The sequence below is a fragment of the Ischnura elegans genome, chromosome 12, assembly GCF_921293095.1.
Source record: "Ischnura elegans chromosome 12, ioIscEleg1.1, whole genome shotgun sequence".
Classification (NCBI taxonomy): Eukaryota; Metazoa; Arthropoda; class Insecta; order Odonata; family Coenagrionidae; genus Ischnura; species Ischnura elegans.
This window is the reverse complement of record NC_060257.1, coordinates 83,064,850-83,077,947: the sequence shown is the minus strand read 5'-3', so window position 1 is coordinate 83,077,947 and position 13,098 is coordinate 83,064,850. Positions and strand designations below refer to the sequence as shown.

The following is a 13,098-nucleotide window of genomic DNA, read 5'->3' as shown; positions in this document are numbered from 1 at the left end:
AGTTATCAGTTATAATAGGAAGGTGTTGAGAACATGATTTAAAAATGATTTAGCAGCCGCTGTCATTATTCATTTCTGACAGAGCCAAAGTTCAGGAAAATATTGAAGAGAGAGTGAAAAGCACAAGAGCCGTTGGGACGTTGATGCTGTAATCAGCATCTCTTGCTAGTACTCCTAACGAAACTGAATGTGAGTCAAGTGTCAAGAGGTGCAATGTTCAGCAAAAAATGATAATGATTAGAAAGGTATGTGATAAGAATCCACATTATGAAAAGTCTAAGATAGGGACATTTCAATATAACTAATAGAACATTAGTTTCAAATTTCTCTTGCACAGAAATTCCAAAAGAAAAAACACATTAAAATATGCTTACCCTTTTCTTCTTGCTGTCTTGCAGATGTCGTGTGTACACAGGAATCAATTTATCATTAACTTTTTCTGAAGAGAAGTAATTTGACAGTTCTTTGATTGAATATTCCACTTTGCCTTGCTCTAGACCAAGGTTTACATCCCTCAATGTGTTGCACACTGGAAAACATAAAGCAAATAGGAAGCCATCAAAACAAGAGTCATAAAAGATGTATCACTGAGATGGAAATCTATTAACAACAAGGCTACACCAATATTAAACATAGTCCAAAATGCACAATTTTCAAAGAAACAAGCATAGTATGAGCACACTCGACAAGATGAGAGGGACTGGAAACGCAAACTGTATACATCACATAGCTCAGCCGCCTTCACTTTGAAGGCAACGACGTCACATGCAAGATCAGACGTCTTTGTCCTTTGACTCCCATGTTTGTAGCCTCGTCACTTGAAAGATGAAAGGATGGCATTCCTTCCCCCAACCTCTGCATTAAGAGCTTTGGCTGCCCACCCCTTCCTCTCGCTGAGCGGTCAATCATTCTGTTCCCTCACCTTGCTGCATGTGACGTCAATGTTGTTCTAAACATTGTTAATTATGTTGAAGATTGTGCAGTTACAATTTAAAGATATATGTACTAATAAATATGTTTTTCATATTGTGGAAAATTTTTTAGGGAGGCAAAGAGAACTCAATGTATGCCATGTGCGTGCACTGTGGAATTCCTGTTCCGATTGAATATTGACACATATTCTTGAAACAAAAAATGAATCAAAAACTATCCAATTCCTCATTCTAACCAAACACGATGGCTTACATACACTTCAATATAACTTTTGTGGCAAAAGCATGAGCAGAAGAATGAAAGATGATGAAAATCACATTAAAATTGTTGAAATGCTGAGTTTCTCCTGCTCCATAGGTAACCATGTCAAACTTCCCCGCATTCATTGTTTTTTTTTTTCATCCATTCATTGATAGAGAGAGAGGTTTCATTGTACATTGTGTTGTGTGGTGAGGCGTAAGTAATGTATGCATACACTTTGTTTTGCCCAACAAATCATTTGAAAATTAGCTTTAAAAAAATCCCAGCCAAAGTAAATGATTTTTTACATTTAAAAAATTTTTAGAAGATTAAAAATTTTGTTAATGATAAAATTCTTACTATCCTTTGCCCAATTTAACTCAATTGAATAATGCTTATACTATAGCCTTGTTCAAATTTAAAATGAAGTGTTAAAGGTGAGTGTTCAAGACCAGAACAAAATACTCTAAACTGTACAAGAATATTATATTATACATGTATTTACAAGAATCCTGTTATGCAATAAAAAGTTTACGCAAATAAAAAAGTTGTAGAATAGTAAACATATGATCACATCCACACCAGTTTACTCTCAGAATTTCAGCATATCTCTGCAGAATTTCTCATTTCAGCATATGACTTGTGTGTGGGACTTGATAATAGCTGAACGCTCACTACATTTTTAATGTAGTAATCATGCAAAAATGGAGATTTTTTCAAAGGAATTAAATTGGAACCTTGACATGAGCAGAAAGTATAAGATGCAATATGACATATGCAAAGTATATTGTGTGGTTAAAATTTTTGCTGACTTTTTTCTTTTACAATTTACATTTGAAAATGAAATAGACTCATGCTAGACTGAATATGCTGATCAGGATACCCTTTCATGGAACTATAATATAAATAGCAATTTTATTATATTGAAGGATAAAAAAATAATTTTAAGTCCTGTGGGATCTAAGAGTAAACCATACCTTTTTCCATTTCTTTCAGCTCATAATTGGCCATGGTTACAGCTACATAAACATCATCCAGCCATAGTTCAGAACTTTCTTTCAGCTGCTTGTGGACCGCAATGTCCTTCAAACAAAAATAGTCACCTTATTTGCTCAATGATAAATTAAAACAAAAATGATAATGAGAGAAGATGGTTTACCTTTAAAAGTTTCATATACAATGGCCCTGATGATGAATGAATTTCCATTGCTCCCAGGGATGGATTTTGTAATAATTTCAGAAGACATTCTAGGTCATTAGTAGTAACGGCATCATTAATTCTCTTTAATGTATCAATCCCTGAAAACATAAATTGCATAAATGAATGTTAACTAATTACTAAAAATAACAACTAAGGAACTGGAGCAATAGGTTGGTTTCCTATTATTTTTTTTTGCCTAAATCGTAAGATTATTAGTCCTGGAGTACGCATTTCACGCTCTTGGATTTTTTAATGACAATATATATTTTTCACGATTAAATAAAAAGTGAAAAATTTCAAGGGCGTGAAAACGCGACGGCTAAGTAGGGATGCTGGGAAAAGTGCATGTGACGTCATGCTGGTTGCCGCTGTTGCCATGTGAGGTGACCTTGGGGCGAGGCTCTGAGCGCTGATACGATGCAGGATGCTAGCAGGTAGCTGAGTACCATGCTAGCTGGTAGCGCTTGGCTTAAATAAGGATTATTAATACCTTATCAAACGAAGAAAACTTTCCGACCTAAGTCAGTTTTAATTGGTGATTATTAAGACATGTTTCCCTGAGCCCTGTGCCTCATGCATGCATTGGTAACCTGAGACGATGTAAAACTCCTATCTACTTGTATAAAAACTAGGTCCCTGTGACGTCACGTGGAGTGGCATCGCATGGGCGCCAATCTGGCCTTTTTCAAATGGGGATTAAATTGACCCTTGCCATTCGTCTAAACCGGTATTTCTAAAACCAAATAATTTGTATATTATGAATACACTAATGGTGGGGAACGAATTGCAATAAATGCCTATCGTTTCCTTTGATGAAGGAAACTACCCTATTATCAGTCACCACAGACTAAAGCGTCTCAGCATATACACAGTAAATATTAGACATGTGTATGTATGTATATTCTAATTCACATCACAAGAATTCGATTGGAAATTTATGATTCAAAACCATTTCAAAATTTTGACCCAGATTAAAACAATGAGTCCTTGCATGAATTGACCTGTGAGTACCAAAATATTTAGGACAAATATCAAGGGTGGTTTCATGAATTGTCGATGTGTTTGTCATGGAGGCTAATGATGAGGTCACGGGTGACAATTACGAATGAACAATAGATGTAGAATAATTCAAAGTACATTTAACACTAGAACCGCGGAGGGGGTCAAATTGACCCCTTACGATTTTCAACATGTATGTTTCACACTTAATTTTTTTTTCACAAACCTGACATTTTCTGACTTTTAATGAATTTTAGAAAGGCGTATTCGTGCAAAATCCCGACGCTCTAGGACTATTTTTGTGAACACTAGACAACAATATACCTAGAACCGCGGTAGGGGTCATTTTGACCCCTGCTCTGTTGTCGTTCCCGAACTTTATATTTTCGCAGCAGAAATTCACCGCAAGCGTTATTTTCGAAGGTCGAATGTATGGGAATGGCATGGATTACCTCTGTCGTTTCTTATTAGGCCGCAGATAAAGGCAACCTGCCCAGTGGACGCCTGAAAGAATGTGAGAGTCGAGCCGCGTAGAAATTGATCTACGGGAAAATTTCCGGGCACCCCCGTTTCCTCGGCTACCCCCACTCAAGGCTCCTTCCTTCTCCTACCGTGCCTCCCCTACCAGTGTGGCGTCATTGTAGTCGCCAGCTCAATTACATGAATTACAATGTAATACTTCGGAATTCACCCGAATTCATCAGTTTGCGCGGTGGTTCGTCTCGCCCGTTCGATTGTTGCGCTGCATCGCTCAGCGCTGAACGAAGGGCAATACCGTTTCAAGGGTGATACTCCATTCAACGCCCAGCGATGCGTCGGTCAAAGGGATACACCGCAGACAAGGTCGTTCGTATTCTCGAGCAACTTCAGGATGTGCCTGAGGATTGCTCTGAGGCGGAGGATGATCCTGTTGCAGTGTATGACGGCGGCGTTGACGCCGAAGAAGACAGTGAAGAGTCCTTGACTGAAGATTCAAGCGAAGACACTGGTAAGTTTCCTATTTTTATTTTACTCGCATTCTTTGATAATTGTTACAAATCTATTTCATAAAGCATTTATTTTGTTTGGTACAGGTAATGAAGGTGAGGAGTACGTTCCCTATCAGCCGCCAACCACCCGCACTCTACGACGTGGACGTGGTCCCCAAATACAGCCTCCCGTGGACCAAGTCGCGTCCACAGTTCCTGCTCGAGGGACGGGGTCGCCCTGGAACTGCCCAGGGCCTCTGACCAGGGGCCATCGAGGACGTGGGGGTGGCGATGCTGTAGTCGCACCTGCTGAAGACGACGAGCCGCTTGAGTCTGCTGCTGCCGCTCCTCGTGGCCAGGTACGAGGACGAGGTGGTTCTCGCCGGGGGCGTGCTAGTCTTCAATCTTCTTCTTCACTGAGGGTGATGTTCGCTCAGCATGGGATTTGGTGATAACTCCAACTATGCTGAAGCACATGAAGATGTGTACGGAAAATCGGGCTCGTGAAGAAAGTGGGGAGAAGGACTGGTCGGTATCTATGGATGAACTGGAAGCTTTCATTGCAGTTTTGTATGCACGTACGGAGCAAGGAACTTGGAGCTTGACTAGACATTCTTCATTACTGTATGTTTCTCTGCACCAATAAAAGTGTTTCTTTTTTCTTAAATAAATTTACATTTTTCCCCCATCCTCAGCCGAACATATAGTAAAAATGTGAAAAACGCATTATTTGTGCAAGGCGGGTATCCTATCTAGCGCTTATACCGCCCACATATCATTCAAATTTCATTGTAAATCTCAGATAATTCATTTCACATAGTGCAGTATCCAAAAGAAACCCAAAATACTAAAAATATGGCAAGAAAAGACGAGGGGTCAAAATGACCCCCTCCGCGGTTCTAGGTATACGAAAAAGTCCGCGGTTCTAGTGTTAAGGATAATTTTTCTTTTAAAAATATGTAAAATCATAAGAACAAATACAATGGATTTCAATGTTCAAAATCACCCGAAACTATTTTTTCAAAAATTTAAACTCGAGAGCTTCGACTATCTATCATAATGGAAATGTAACTCTAAACAGACAATAAAAAAAAAATGATCCATTCATTAGAAAAACAGGTTGTTTGGATAGAACAGGGAAGGCGAGCTTGGTAGCCTCAATTTTGATATGAAAAGACGATGGCCATAACTTTTAAAATCTAGTCAAACATAATGGTCATTTATTATGCTAATTTTCGGGGAAGGTGCAGATTCATAGCAGTGACCAACCACAGCCACTCAACCAGAAACCCTTCAAAAATACACAAAAACATGTTCTTACCTGGTAAGGACCTTAGGCAAAGGTTGATGGGACACCACTAACGTTCTCCGGGTTGAGTTCCTACTAACACTCACAGGACTTGAGTCCCTACTCAAACTCACAAAACAGGGATATGTATATGGACTGGTTTTGCTTACAGTGTTAGGCTCCTCAGAACAGCAAAGAGTTAGGTCTTCACATCAACACATTTCGAATCGATGACCTTTATTTACTTGGAAGTGGGGAAGTGTAGGAAAGGGAGAAAAGAGGAGAGAGGGAAAGGAAGGATAGGGGAGGATCACTAGGGAAGGGCAGACATGCAATCCAACAAATAGGTAGCTAACCAAATGATGGATAATTCTCCCCCGTGAATACCGAGGACCTTGAAGGCTTTATCGTGGACCCTCTACCTGGAAGTCAACCGCCCACTAACCTATGATGGCAAAAATTACGTCTCACACCGTACTGCTTAAAGAAAACTCATTTTCACCTGCTCCATGCTTAATTAATGATCTAAATTAACTATTGTCATTCTGTTAAGGAGATGAGGTATATTACTTTGGTGGGCCGGCTATCTGGACTCAATGACAAGTAACGCTTTTGGCCATTGCACAGCAATGGATTTCGATTAATATATAAACAAAAAAGAAGATTTGAGGCAAGCAATCCTATTAATATGCGTAAAATGATAGCAATTTCATGTGTACTTAATGCAGTTCACATTTTATCATGAGAGCGTTAAAGTTTTTTGATTAGGCTACACTGCATTGCTATGTTTCCCTGAGGAACGAATTTGCACCATGTCGAAATTGTGCTATACGAGGCATGGGTGTATACAAATTTTTTTGTTTCAGCAATCCCAGTTTAGACGAATGTTAATGGTCAATTTCAACCTCATTTGAAAAAGGCCAGATTGGCGCCCATGCGATGCCACTCTACGAGACGTCACAGGGACCTAGATGCTATTTGAGTAGATTGGAGTTTTACATCGTCTGAGATTACCGATGCATGCATGAGGCACAAGAGCTCAGGGAAACATTTCTTAATAATCACTCATTAAAATTGCCTATGATCCGAAAGTTTCCTTCGTTTGATAGGGTATTAATTAGAGATGTGGGAACAGTATCCGCGAATACTCGAATACCTCGAATACTAGAAAGTATTCGATATTCGAGGTCTCAAATAACTATGCTAAAGGTACGCTCTCGAATACTTTGAATTTCGTGCCGTACACTGTCTCACAAGGTTGTAGGTAGTTGACTCGGAAAATTGTAAAGAACTCTAGTCGTTTCATCTCCAATAATCATGCTAAAGGTACAAACTCGAATACTTTGAATTTCACGCCATACACTGTCGCACGCACGTCGTTGTTATTTGACTAGGAAAAATGTACAGAACTCAGAACAGAAGTCTTTTATTGCATGCATCGCCGTTTTAGGCAAGTTGACGAACTGCATCAAATTCGCGGGTTAGAGCGGTGAAAAGAGTTCGACGTGAAGAACCGAAAGCAATTGGGTGAAAAAATCCGAAAATCCCCGGTGTCCCCCATCAGGAGAACCTCAGTGCCGTGGGATACTAACTACGTAGCACAATTCCCAAAATCCGCTACCCCCTCCATCCATCAACCCTCGGCCTCCGACGCTTTCCTCCTCTTCGAAATCAAACAAAAGGTGAAGAGGTCCCAGCTCGCGCAGGGTTCTTATTACGAAGACCATAAATGAAAAGCTTCAAAAGAAAATATCAAGTTACAGGAGAATAATAGAATCGTGTTTCACCCTTCCCTCTTTCTCCCCCACTGACCTTTTTCTGCATACCTGCTTCAAAGTTCCCCATTTCTGGAGGTCAACTTCTGCATGAGTACCGTGGGATAGTTACATTAGCGCATTTCCCAAGATCAGCTATCCCCCTCCATTCAGCACTAGTCCCCCCCCCTCTGAGGCTTACCTCTTCTCTGAAATAAAAAAAAGATCCCAGCTCGCGCAGGGATCATATTATGAAGACCTTAGCTTCGAAGAAAAAATCAAGTTCAGGAGAACAATATAAATGTGTTTCGTGCCCCCCCCTTCTCTCCCCCACTGACCTTTTTCAGCCTACCTGCTTCAAAGTTCCCAGTTTCTGGAGGTCAACTGCTGCATGAATCACCTATTACCCCAAAAGGTGTCTAACAATGACTTTCGGCAATTGATATTACACCTTTATTGGATTGAAATATTAGTAATGTGCACGTCTTTAAAAAAAGAATAAGACCAAACGCGATGCATTTCTGACTTTGTTTAAGCATTTTACGCTAGGAAATAAATGTCAAAATACGACGGAGACTTAGCATTCTGGCGAGACTCGATATGAGCAGCAGAGCTTCTCAGAGAGCAGAGTTGATGCGGTATTTTTTTCCGAAAACATATATCAAGTTACAATTTATGAGTTGTGCTATAAATCTCTATTGTTACAGTCACAGACGAAGGGATATTTTCTCAGGATATTTGGTTTCTCCCCGATAGCAATTCGAATTCATTTTCTTATCTCGTGAGAACTTCCAAAGATGGACTGAAAATAATTGAAGAAAATCCGGTGGAGAAGCGCGTGTATTTTGCAAAACGCCTCAGATTGTCTGCTAGCACTTGACAGCAGGAGTAGGGGTAAAGCATGGCGTTTGGTAGATAAGAATGTATACATCGGACAGAAATCCATCGTAGCAATGTAAATGCCGAGACGGCATGCAATCATTTTTCGCGAGGTGGTGTGTCCCCTTAAGAGTATTTGTAAGAGATGTTAGTTGAATCAACTATATGCCCAATTGTTTCCATAAAATTAAAATATTCCATTAATCAGCTAAATTCCTGTTCAAATTCCTTTAAAGGAAATCAAAATTACTCCCCAAAATCTTGTGTTTCCTGCTGCATAGGCAACCAAGTCAAACATTTCCGCATTCATTGTTTAGTATTCGTGGTATTCGAGCAATGATTTAATATTCAAATTCGATATTAGAGTTTGAGAAATCTGCTATTTGACCCATCTCTAGTATTAATAATACTTATTTAAGCTAAGCGCTACCTGCTATCAAGGTACTTTGTTACCTACTAGCAGCCTGCATCTTAGCGGCGTTCATAGCCTCGCACCATGGTGGCCTCACCCAGCAGGAGCCGGAATTAGAATGATGTCACATGCGCTTTTCCCAGAATTCAAACTTAGCCGTCGCATTTTTGCATCCTTCAAAATTTTTACATTTCATTTAATCAAAAAATAGATATCGTAATTTAAAAATTTAAAAGCTTGAAATACGAAATCCAGGAGAAATAATCTTTTGATTTAGGCAATAAAAAAATAGGAAACCACCCTATTACGGCACTGTGCCAGATATTATCTTCTCAAGACCTCCAGTAGATAATAGTGTGCTGACCACAGCGTAATTTTTTAAATTAAAAGGAAATAATCACTTACTAAGGCTATTTTTCTCAAACTGGAGATTAACTGTGTACACACAATCTTGTACATCTAGATAAGTCAACAACGGGCATTCTGAGTCATTGGCCATTTTGATTCTGCGGTTCTCATAGAGAGCTTTCCAATATTCATTCTTCATGAGAGGGTCAAGGTCCTGAAATAAATATAATTTATAGATAGAGTCATTTATGCAATAGAACCAAAACAGCTAATATTCTAATTTTAAATTAGCATCTTAATTTCCATTGCAAAGTTACCCTTATATGTAAAGCCGGCTGGCTTAATGCAATCCAAGTATCATTTGGATTTTTAGTGTCAACCATTTTAGTGATATTTGCAACTAGAGTGAGCACTTTCACACATGCTTGTATATCAGCTTCAGAAATATCTGTCTGAAATTAAAAATAGACACATGAAGAAAGAAGAACACAAAATAATGAGACAAAATTCCTCTAATATAGGCATAAAGATAAATAAAATATAAATTTTAAGATTAATAAGAAGGGATTGTATTACAGCATACATGCAATATGTATATTTTAGATAAATTTAGCTCCATATTGAAGCATACAATTATAGAAACATACCAAAAATACCCACCTCCACTTGTGTGATACAATGACATATTAACTATCACGTAAACTCAAAAAATAAAATTGTTGAACGAATTGTAATTCAAACAACTGTTGTAAATAGAAATACTTGCAGTGAAAATAATTAGTGTACATCTCTTGTTTCAAATCCAAGGCAAGGAGAGCAACTTGATGGCAAATTTCACATTTAATCATCACTCAATTACGTACTGAAAAGAGTGAAAAAATATTTGTCTGTTATGTTACTGAAATATAATAATACCCCGAGATAACATCTCATCTCCAAATGAAACTATCCTTACTGCATCATCACAAAATAACAAGATTCCGTTAGGGTTGTATACACACTCAAAATCGACATAACTTCATTATTCTTCCATGAGCTTAAAATATACCCCAAAGCACAAGGCCCTTCTTGTCTTCAAGTATGTACAGTAAAACTTTGATTTTACGCAGTTGGAGGGACCGAAATATGGGCACTGTGTAAAATCAAAGTGTGTAAAATCAAGAGTTGGTATTGAGGAGGAGTATAGATTTCAGGATAACATTAGCTCATTATTTTTAGAACACTCAGTCATACACTTTGTATAGGTCTGATTTAAGCCAGAACCGGAACCAGAAAAAGTCTCATATGTGAGGTTTTACGGTAAAAGAGAATGAAATCCTTTTCAATTGCGTCAAATACGTTTCCCGGATTTTATTACTCATTTGGAGGCAAGAAAATGAAGCCTAATAATCTTATTTACTCACAAGCAACACCACAGATGACATGTTACCTTTAGAGAAACAACGTTGCATTCCTGAACAATTTTTCCCGTGGTTGAACAACATGGTTGAATTGCTAGCATTTCTGGTGCTAAGATTACTTCTTTTACCCAGGAGAAATTCCAGAATGGTGTTACTAAATGCTCGCAGAGAAGCTAATTTTGGAAAATATTCTCATTAAAAGCAGTTTACAGGAAATCCGTTTAACCACCTGCAGACAAACAAAGATTGGAGATTGAAGAAATGAGATATCTGAGGATAGTCATCCAAATTAACTCCATTAACAGGGAGCAAAATTTCGCTAATACATCACAAAAGCTTTACACCCTGTGGGCCTAGGTTCAAGTCCTGGCAGTAGCAGAAACTTATCAGAGATGGCCCTATCCCTACTTGAGTGTAATGTGGAGGGCACTTCCAGTGCACCACTCTGTCCAGCAGATGGGACGTTAAGTCCTGGTCCCTTTGGAGTCTGTCATTACAACCTGGCTAATGCCAACATAGGGTTCCTATCCCCCCAGCCCTTACTTCATGGCGCTAATGACCCCAGCTGTCGGTCACCTCCTTCCAAATAGCATACCATAGATAATACGGAGCACACAGGACCCGGGATATTCGGAAATTCAGATTTTTCCTGTGTTTAGATCACTTTTTTTTAAGTGAGCTATTTAAATAACCGCGCAACTACGTCATGCCGCCAGTGATGAGTAAAAAAATTATTAATAGTTCGGAACAATTTTCCCACTTTATAATTTTTACGCATTAAAAAAGCATTTTCCCGCGAAATTTTAGCATTAGTAGATTCAATCTACCGGGTATAGCTTCTCTGTCGGCATTCTTCCGCGAATTCAGCGCCGGGACCTTTGACTCAAAAGCCGTGTGACTCATCTTCACGTAATATTTTGCTTCCCCATATCTGATAACAACACCGGACACTTTTTGTATTTCAATTTAATGGTGTTAAGCCATTCTTGAGTTTAAAGGGACTGCCTTATCACTCACGTCTTGAATTTGACTTCAATGATTACGTGACGATTGACGACGCGAGTTATTCTCCGAGGGCATTAACTCCCGATCCGTTAAAAATAAACGCTTGTCTCCTAGCGGAGTTTAGCTTATAGCTATTCAAGTTCCAACCATGTTTCATTTAAAAACCCACTGACAATGAGATACAAGTTGAGTCGGTTCTGATAAGCGCGCCGCGCAAGTAACTTTCCCTCGCCTCCATTCGTCCTGTAGATGCGGGGTTAGCCCGCGGAATGAGAAAACACATGCTGCTTTTACCATCGTGTTGAATTACCATCGACTTACGTCCGTACTAGAAGTACGACTATCTTTTTTGATTCACCTTGGAAGCCAAAATTTTGGCACGGAAGGATTTTTAACGGCTCATTTTGCCGTTATATTTCGCTGGGGCTACGAAAAGCGTAGCGTTGGCAAAATTCTAGAAAACCTTCCGTTAGAGATAGATATTCCGTTGTACATAATTCCGTATCAACGACCATCTACTGTAATTACAATAAAGATGTTATAAACAGCGTCGATCAATAAGTCGAATAATAAACGAAATGTGATAATGTTAATAACTCCGGCGATCATCTGTCTTAATCAAAAGTAGCAACGCATACACGGCGATTGCCGTATGTTTTAAGTTTCGACATTTCCTCCTTCGGCAAATTTGAACTTAGAGCAATATTCGCATTCGTAAAGGAGCCTGAAATACTACTGAGAGGGCGTAGGGGCCCCAGCAATAATAAGATTCGCGATGTTTTTAGTTTCACGCTCAACAGCGTGACGTCATTTCAACCGTTCCTGTATTCATTTTTGCAACTCATTGAGACGAATAAATAACCTAACTTCATATTGCTCCAGTCGGGATTTTCAAAACAAGTCGAAGGAAAACTGCGTAAAATCAAGATTAGCGGCCTCTTTGGGGCTGGGGTTATGCTGCGCAAAATCGAAAAACTGCGTAAAATCAAGAAAAGATGTAAACTCGAAGTTTCACCATTGCAATTCCCTATGCTTTCCGGCCGGACTTGAGTGTCGCTGCGTAAAAACGAGACTTGATGTAAAATCAAAGTGCGTAAAATCGAAGTTTTACTGTACACATATTGCTTCGAGATGCGACATCCAGAGGATAGCAAAGACATCCACACCGATTGACCACTACCAGATTAGGGCAAGCACAAAAAGGAATTGAGAAATACAGTAGATTCCGGTTAATGGGTCCACCGGTTACTTGGGGCAGCCGCTTAATTGGGGCAAATATTGAAGAACCGAATCCAATTGAAGAATATCCCAGAGTTTTCTCCGCTTAATTGGGACAGTATGCCGCTTTATTGGGCCATGAGTCGGCGACATTGACTCTATGCTCGCGACAAAATTAAAATTTTTTCGTATCAGAATACTGTTTTTTATATTTTCCTTCTTTAATTTAGTCTTATTCTTCTCAAGTGTACCTATTCTGCCTTAATCTTAAAACTCTTGTTCTTATATCATCCGTGTGAGGAATCGGATTCCGTTTCCCGACCATGAGACCTCATTCAACGTAGTGATGTGTTCAAGAGGGGAGGACTCCTGTGGCAGGCTATAGGTGGTAGAATGAGCCCGGGATAGTTAGAAAGAACTGATGACACCCGTGGTGAGGGTGTAAGAGCGAGT

General features: G+C 39.3%; 2 protein-coding genes across 2 annotated transcripts in view; one reads left to right on the top strand and one right to left on the bottom strand.

Moving 5' to 3' along the window:
- The window catches only part of LOC124168834 (ras GTPase-activating-like protein IQGAP1), a 58,123-nt gene that overhangs the window by 23,512 nt on the left and 21,513 nt on the right, over positions 1–13,098 (bottom strand). The window contains exons 11-15 of the mRNA XM_046547169.1: positions 9,340–9,474; positions 9,080–9,236; positions 2,333–2,472; positions 2,151–2,256; positions 375–529 (exon numbers count right to left, since the gene is read on the bottom strand). Coding sequence (XP_046403125.1) covers positions 375–529; positions 2,151–2,256; positions 2,333–2,472; positions 9,080–9,236; positions 9,340–9,474 — 693 coding nt within the window. The remainder of the gene's footprint in view (positions 1–374; positions 530–2,150; positions 2,257–2,332; positions 2,473–9,079; positions 9,237–9,339; positions 9,475–13,098) is intronic.
- LOC124168836 lies at positions 3,573–4,964 on the top strand. The gene is made up of 2 exons (XM_046547171.1): positions 3,573–4,361; positions 4,447–4,964. Exons 1-2 carry the CDS (start codon positions 4,184–4,186, stop codon positions 4,791–4,793), a joined length of 525 nt encoding a protein of 174 aa, XP_046403127.1. The 5' UTR covers positions 3,573–4,183; the 3' UTR covers positions 4,794–4,964.

Excerpts from the sequence above, each read along its gene's own strand:
- LOC124168836 (XM_046547171.1), top strand. The coding sequence starts at position 4,184 with ATGCGTCGGTCAAAGGGATACACCGCAGACAAGGTCGTTCGTATTCTC. Across the intron at positions 4,362-4,446 it reads AGATTCAAGCGAAGACACTG|GTAATGAAGGTGAGGAGTAC; the intron begins GTAAGTTTCCTA and ends TGTTTGGTACAG.